Source organism: Mustela nigripes, chromosome 16 (assembly GCF_022355385.1).
Source record: "Mustela nigripes isolate SB6536 chromosome 16, MUSNIG.SB6536, whole genome shotgun sequence".
Taxonomy (NCBI): domain Eukaryota; kingdom Metazoa; phylum Chordata; class Mammalia; order Carnivora; family Mustelidae; genus Mustela; species Mustela nigripes.
Genome location: NC_081572.1, coordinates 13,948,288 through 13,956,826, shown reverse-complemented (window position 1 = coordinate 13,956,826; position 8,539 = coordinate 13,948,288). Strand labels below are relative to the sequence as shown.

The 8,539-nt window shown below is 35.6% G+C and overlaps 1 protein-coding gene across 1 annotated transcript in view; it reads right to left on the bottom strand.

Moving 5' to 3' along the window:
- SMURF2 (SMAD specific E3 ubiquitin protein ligase 2) overlaps positions 1 to 8,539 on the bottom strand; it is a 122,703-nt gene that overhangs the window by 24,346 nt on the left and 89,818 nt on the right. The window contains exons 6-9 of the mRNA XM_059380793.1: positions 8,275 to 8,359; positions 6,031 to 6,114; positions 3,296 to 3,498; positions 876 to 960 (exon numbers count right to left, since the gene is read on the bottom strand). Of these exons, the coding sequence (XP_059236776.1) occupies positions 876 to 960; positions 3,296 to 3,498; positions 6,031 to 6,114; positions 8,275 to 8,359 (457 nt within the window). The remainder of the gene's footprint in view (positions 1 to 875; positions 961 to 3,295; positions 3,499 to 6,030; positions 6,115 to 8,274; positions 8,360 to 8,539) is intronic.

The following is an 8,539-nucleotide window of genomic DNA, read 5'->3' as shown; positions in this document are numbered from 1 at the left end:
AAAAAAAAAAAAAAAAAAAAAAAAAAAAAAACAAAAAAAAAAATAAAGCCTCTGCCTTCAGCTCAGGTCATGATCCCAGGGTCCTGGGATCGAGCCCCACACACTGGGCTCTCCGCTCAGCAGGGAGCCTGCTTCCCTTCCTCTCTCTGCCTACTTGTGATCTCTGTCTGTCAAATAAATAAATAAAATCTTTTAAAGAAAAGAAAAGAATTTTAATTCTTTTAACTCTTAAGAAACCACAATCAAGTGACGTTTATTCCAAGGCTGCAAGACTGATTCAGTATTTGAAAACTGATTAATGTAACATCATATTAATGGAATAAGAGAAAAATCACATGACAGTACTACCTGATACAAAAAAAAAGTGGCTAAATAAATAAATGTATTTTAATTAGGTCATTTATTTGTATATTAAAATGAAACTTTATTAAGGAATACATAAAAATACCAAAAAAACAATGAATTCTCTCACATTAGGTTAAAATAAATAAATCTTTTTTTTTTAAAGCCTAGCCAAAAATTAAAATATCTATTTATTATCCTTAAAAAAAGTTGGGGAGGGGAATGTATATTTTGCAATGTTTTTTATGCTCTTCTCTGGGTCAATTTTCAAATTCCTAAAGGACTCGTGTTTTCACCCTTATTTTTTTCTTAAAGGTGAGAGGAGAAAAGGGCTGGGGGCTGGTTGGGGGCAGGACACTGGGGAGACACTGCAGAGAAACAGGAAGGCCTTTCTACTAAATGTCAACTGAAATGACTGTCACAAAGAACCTAACTTTTACATAAACCATGTTAAGCTGAAGATTAAACAATCAAAGAAATCCTAAGTCAAACAGGTATCCAGTGGTATGAAGAGTATTTAGATATGTTCTCACCTCGGCACTCTTGGATCATGCCATGTGCTCACACCAGTCTGAGTATGTAAGAAATACACCTGACCTTGTTGTGTTGTCCTCTGTTCTGTAAAATTAAGAAACACTAATAATAAAAACATATTCAGAATGTTCAAATCAAAGACAGACACTAGGATACTACATCACTACAGACACTAGGATATTACATCAATAGTGAAATTCTCCAAATTACCAATCTACTGTATTACCAGAAAATGTTTTATAAATCATTCTTTTTCAACTCAATACATTTTCTCCTGGAAACAATCTTATAAATGGTGATGAGGGCAAGAGGCCACCTATCTGAAAGCCAACAACACTTACAATGTGGCTTAAATACTAAACATGTTGCTATGGAAAAGAGAAAACAAGACTGTCATGGTACCAATATTTCAACAAAACAAACAAGAAGAAATGATCTCTTGTTTGCCTTAAAGTGGAGCCTGAGGGGGAATAAAAGGAAGCTCAGAGGAAGAGGCTAGCCAACTGTCGGGGATTCTCCAAGGACTTGCAAAAACTTTCAAAGGGTTTGCAGGCTGGTAATGCTTGTTTATTACACCTAATTTTATTAACAAAACTTAAGGTTTTTTCTTGAGAGAGGTGTTTCCTCAAGACTACCATTTAAACTCAAACGAAGGAAAAACAGACGGAAAATGCCATTTTAAGGGGGGAGACACTCTATAGTCAAAAACAGACAAAGAAGCAAAAATAAGCAAGTTAGAAAGAAGACCAGAGAACAAGCATGCATTCTGGGGAGAAAAAGTAAAAGGCAAAATTAACTCCAAGGCCCTGGGAAGAGAGTAAGGAAACCAGGACAAAAGGGAAGGAATCTGTGGAAAAAAGTTCTTTAACAGTGGTTTTTAGTCTTAATTGTGTTTTTAAGCAATAGAACCACTTATCTTTAAACAAAATATAATGAAAAATTCCAACATGTAAAACAACTATTGCTAATATGTATTAATATAAATTTGTTTATACACCTATAATAAAGTCAATTTAAACTTTAAGCTTCTTAAAATCATAAACACGAAAATGTTTAAAATTGGTGACAGATGAAAGCTGAGATACTTTCAGCCCTGGTACCCATTTTACTCCTAGGTTTTGGTTGTACAAAATTTCTTTTTAATCCAAATCACACGTAATATTGTAAAATATAACCACCCCCACTCCGAACTGCTTGCCTTATAACCTCAATTAAAGAGAAATGACAGAAAATACTTCCTTCTAAGGTCTGAACATTAACAGTAACAGGCAAAGTTTACTAAGTGCTTTCTGTGCTGGAAACTGTCAGCCACTTCACATGAAACCATCACTTAGAATCATCACTAATTTCCCCATTTTATGGAAGATACAACTGAGGCTCAGAGAAATTAAATACTGTGCCCAATGTCACACATCTAATGTGCAGCAAAGCCAGGATATAAACCCAGGTCTTTCTCCAAAGGCCATGCTCTCATCACTGTGCTACTTAGGTTAACCTGTGCAGCACAGCACAGTTAATGGACAAATTGGTTTCTTTTTTTTTTTTTTTAATTAAAGAGTTAAAACATATTTAAAAAAAATAAAGCTAGAATCATGCATTTGCAGAACAGTTTAAAACATACTGTAGAGGAAAAACAAAACTCAGGTTAGATCAGGCGATTCCCAGTGTTGGTCATTAGGTGTCACCATAAGCCCAGATATGGTTTATCTACAGGCTGCTGGGAGGGTAAGGCTGTAATTATTTTGGCCAACTTTTAGCAAGAAAGAAGACAGCTGAGTTAATAGTATCTACAAGAGTATTCACAGGTTGTGATTTAGAAAGTTCTGTACCAACTAGAAGACTCAAGTCCTCTTCTACATGAAATTCTACAATCTAGAAAATTATATAAGATTATAATAATTTTACACAAACATAAAAGTGACTAAATCACTTACAACAATAACCCAAATCATGCAGATAATCCAAAATTATAGACAATACGAAGATATAAATAACTTCAAAGCGTATTTCTGATGGCATTTCTAAATATGTAGTCTAGAAAATTGCATCGCAGGTCTGACTTCAGATTACTGTTATCTGTAACAAGGTGGTAACCTTACCTTTACAAAGTGCCCATTTGCAAGAAACCTCACATTGTTACACATGCTCTTCCCGATACCTCTGAGACAAGGAGAGGCATCATTCATCTCATTTCATTATAAAAGAGCAAGAGGACTGAAGTTAACGACTAGCCCAAGTCAAACTGCTGGTTAGGTAGTCTTCTACCACTTCAAAGACTTTCAGATTGGGAGATTTTACACATTCATTTTCATGTAGGATCCCTAAACCCAGATTAATAACTTCTTTAAAGCTGATTTTCTGGCTTTCTTAGCAAGCTGAAATCAGTAAGCCACACTTGTTTTTCCTCTGCTAGTCATACCATAGCCTTCCGGTAGGTCTGGAGGAGTATGTAAATGTGTCCTGCTCATGTAATTTCTATGTCGCTGTGACCGGACTCTCCTCTCAGCCAGTCTGGGATCTGAAGACTGTCCACATGTTGCACCATTTGTTCCACTAATTGGAGTGTTCTCATCAACAAAGCAGCTAAGAGGTCTGCCAGGACTTGAATATTCAGATGCTGGTCTATTGAAAAGTAACAGGATAAAAAGTTACTCAACTGAGATATCAAAGGTCGAGTTCTCTAGACAATGTCTGTACTGCAGGAATAATCACAAGAAAACGGAATGATCAACACAAATATGATGATTTCAAGAACCGAATAAAAGCAAGCGTGATGCCTCTAAACACCAAACTCATGTTACAGGCACAGTCAGTTATGTACTTAAGTCATTTTATACTGATTTTAATTACATTTTATATGAAATCCACATGTATCTGTAGATGTGAGCACTTCCTGACTTAGCCTCAGCCTACCTCTTGGACCTGACTTCCCATCTTTCTCCTACTCCACTCTGGCCACTGACACTTCTCCTATTCGTTGAATTTGCCAAGACTGTTTTTACCTTTAGGGCTAGAAGGGAGTTCTCCCTCCCATTCCTGAATGCCCTTTTCTCCTACTCTCCCTAGGCCAAGGCTCCTTTTTGTCATTTAAATCATAGTTTAAGCTTAAACGTCTGAGACATCCTTCCTGACCTTCAATTCTAAGGCAGTCACCCAGGCATTTGATAAGTACCTCACCTTACTTTCTCAGCACTGCAATTGTTTGATCATTTTTTATCTGCATCCTCGTTTTCCCTTACTAGTATATTTCTTTATTGAGGGAAGAACGTTCACCTAGTTTGTTTCCCACTATATATATCCCCTGCACCTAGAACAGTGCTTGACATATTTAAGAGTATCTCAGTAAATATTTATTGAATGAATAAAGATGACGGTGTGACTCTTCAAAGAACTTCTGGTATACTGACAGGTCATCAAAAATATAAAAGGATAATCAAGAGTTAATTTTTAAACTAACATTTACAACCACAATCAACTTTATACCCGTGGAAATTAAAGTCAGTTTCATCAGTTAAATGAGTTAGAAGGAAATGGGACTTCACTAAAGCACTGACAAAAGTACACAATCATTTATACTCAGATACAGTAAAAATGGGTTCACTTCAATAGATCATTGGCAGTTTAATACTTGAAATACAACTCTCAAACAAGCATTTTTTAAAATGGCAACATGAGCTAAGCTTTTACCTGAGAACTGTAATGTAAGAGGGAAACTATGACTTAATGAGTTAAGCAACTAATTCCCAATAAATAAGAGTAGGTATAACTTAAGAGAAGCATTTGATGTTCTGTATCTGGTGCCATTCCTGCTCAGGAAAACAGGGGATGGAGGGCAAAACAAACACTCAACAGAGGCAACAAAAAAATGTTCTTACTTAAACAAAACAAACAAACAAGAAAAGGAAATTCAGCCACTTATCCTATTCATTTTCAATTACTTAAAAAAAAAAGTACTTCCATGGTGCCAGGGTAGTTCCACTGGTTAAATGTCTGACTCTTGATTTCGATTCAAGTCATGATCTCAGGGTCACAAGATTGAGCCCCAAGTCTGGCTCCAAGCTGAGCATGGGGCCTGCTTGAGATTTTGTCTCGTGTCTCTCCCTCTCCTGCTGCCCCTCCACCCTGTCTGGGGCACATGCAAGCTCTCTCTCACACACATAACTAAATAAATAAAATCTTTTTTTTTTTTTTAACATCTTATTTACTTGACAGAGAGAGAGAGCACACAAGCAGGGAGGCATACAAGCAGGGAGGCTGTAGAGGGAGAGGGAGAAGCAGGCTCCCCACCAGAGCAGGGAGCCTGGATCTGTGACCTGAGCCAAAGGCAGACGCTTAATTGAGTCACCGGGGCACCCCAAATAAAATCTTTAAAAATGAAAATAAAAATAAAAAGTGCTTCCTTGGGAGTTTCTAAAAATTATCTTACATCCCCATGCCTTTATACAGTAAGCTCCATGAAGGCCCTTCTGCCTTATTTACTGTTACAGCATAAATGTTGAGCACAGTAACTGGCATATAACCATTTGGTGAACTGAATGATAGCTGTTACTACTACTCTCAATACTTTTCATCACCTTCCCCTATCTGATTAAATTCTAACATTCTTGAAGATTTAGTTCAGAAATTCTCCTTCGGAGTTTTCCTTGCAGGTTCTAACATCCCCTTACCCTGCCCTCCACATGGTCTTAGAACATCTGGTTCTTATCTTGATCACAGACCTTACTGGATGCAATATAACACAATCATACCCCAACATGACTGAACAAATAAAGATCCAGTATCTATATTTTGTTATAGCCATTCAGTAACTGAATTTTTTAAAATTTTCAAAATTTTGAAAAAAATTTTCAAGAATTTTTCTTATTCTTGAAAAATAAGAAATAAAAGGACTTCTCGATTTATTGTTAACTCATTTAATAAATATTTATTAAATAACATCACTGGCCCTGAGCTACAATAACAGGATGACCTGCTAAACAATCTTTATTGAAAATGACTTTTGGAAATAAATAGTGGCACTTGCTGTAAGATCTACTGATCTTCAGCAGTATAAACCAAGAAAGGAAATCTGGTAAAGCTGACAGATAAACAGAAAGTGGCAATTTCAGGAAGGCAAAAAGCAGAGACCGCGGGAAGACATTTGTATGTTCTTACCGTGTTGGGCGTTCCCACTGCGTAGTTCTTGTTATGTGGTTCAGATACTGAATTCTTCCAGAGGCAGTTCTCCTTTCCTCCCAGCTTAAATAAAAATTGAGAGATAAGGCATCAATAGGAAGGTAGATACAGAATGTTTTTAGTGCAAAATTGAGCCAGGAAGACATCTGTTATGATAAATCAGGAATGACAACTGAAAAATCAATAGAATACTGGAATTTTTTTCAGCTTATTTTAAAACTGTACAATGTATCTTCTGGAATTCTGAAGCTTCTAAAATGTTTACATGGAAGTGTGGCTAATATTCTCCATCAGCCTAACTCAGAATTCTCCAATAATGTCAGCACTCAATTAAATTATACTAATTTCTCCAGAATTGGGGGGGGGGGCATACTAAAAATAAAAATCACACCTAATTTTTAAAATTAACATAAAAGTGTATAAAACCTTTTTTTTTTAAGATTTTATTTATTTGACAAAGATTACAAGTAGGCGGAAAGGTAGGCAGAGAGAGGAGAGGGGAAGCAGGCTCCCTGCTGAGCAGAGAGCCTGATGTGGGGTTCGATGTGGGACTTGATCCCGGGACCCTAGGATCATGACCTGAGCCAAAGGCGGAGGCTTTAACCCACTGAGCCACCCAGGCGCCCCTATAAAAGCTTTTTAAAGCATTTAGCCTACCCAAACTATTTTTTAAAAAACAATGGTACTTCCTCCTCAGTAACTTTTTAATCCATGTAACAACAACAACAACAACAAAATATGTATGTATGTATGTATGTGTATGTATATATATATACATATATATATATATATAAATATATCAGTAAATGACCACAGAAATGTGGTAATGCTAGTATTTCCACCAAAACCCTTGCAGAGGTTTAGGAGCCATAAAAAATAGGAAATAAAGAGATGCTTAAAGGGTCTTTTGCCCTGTGACAACAAAGCACAAAATGTAGTGCTTATCAATTAATATATAAATTATATACATGTACAACTATATTATAAAATGTAGACCTAATTAGACTTTTTAAAGACTGTGATATAAAACATATGGGGAAGAAAGCACTATAAAGTACTATAAAGTGTAGAATAAGCCTTAAATTTTGTAATCTCTTAATACTGATAAGTTATTTCACACTAAACTTCCCCTTCAAAATTACCATAATCTACTTCAGCCATAAGAGTTAATATATGTATCAAGGAACTACAGTGATTTATAAACAGACTTAAATTATGGTGATTTTTAAGAGTTTAAACAAAATGAGTGAATACCCTGGCTTGGATATAAAATTTCGGATCAAAAATAATTTAAGTCAAAACCCAACCAATTACATACTTTAAATAACTTATTGTATATAAACTACACCTCACTGGTGTTAATTAAGCATGTTTTGAAAGTTAAAAATACAGTCAGAATAGTGTCAGCGCTGGTTTCAGAACAGTAATCAAAAGTATGAGCTTTGGAACCGGGGCTTACACGTCTGCATTCCAGCTCTACCATTCACTATGAGACCTTCAAGGCAAGTTTACTTACTCCTCTGAGTCCCAGTGTTTTTAATCTACTAAATGAATGAGGGTGACAACAGTAGCAGCAAGAGTAATAATAGCAGCTAATTATTTACTAAACAGTATATGCAAAACATTGTGCTAAGTGCTTTATATGATTGATTTCATTTAATCCTCACAATTTATGGCATAAATACTATTATCACAATCCTCTTCTAGAATATAAATCAATGCTTACAGAAGTTAAATAAACTAACTAAATTCACAAAGCTTGTAAATCAGAAGACTAAGGATTAGAACCCAGACAGTCTAATTCCAGAATCACACACGTGAGTTATGTGATCTAACGCATCACAGAAAGTGCTAACAGTACCTGACAAACACAGGTTCATTAATGTTTCTTTTCTTTTCTTTTCTTTTTTTTTTAAGATTTTACTTATTTGACAGAGAGAGACACAGGGAGAGAGGGAACACAAGCGGAAGAGTAGAAGAGGGAGAAGCAGGCTTCCCGCTGAGCAGGGAGCCTGCTTCCCCCGCTCTCTCTGCCTGCCTCTCTGCCTACTTGTGATTTCTGTCTATTAGATAAATAAATAAAATCTTTTTTAAAAAATAAGAAAAATCTACATTCTGGAACTGTTCGGCAAATTTCTAAAGTTAAGCATACAATAAATACCAATTTATTTGTCATTATTTGAAGGATGTTATCAACATATTTCTCTAATGATCTCAGCTTACCCATCTGGTAAATCATTATCAAATAAACGACTGCAGTCCACAACTTGTCCTCCTGTGCCTATTCGGTCTCTGGACTGAAGACTTACTGTAAGACAACGAAAAAATTACTAAGAGTTGGAAAACGAGAAAGATTTATTTCAATTTAAAATATGTATCTTTAAAAGACATCTAGCTTATTTAATACTCCAGAATGAACTCTTCAGCTTTTAATAAATCTGTAATTTCTTTTTCCATTTAGGAGTGACATTAAAATTTTATGATTTTG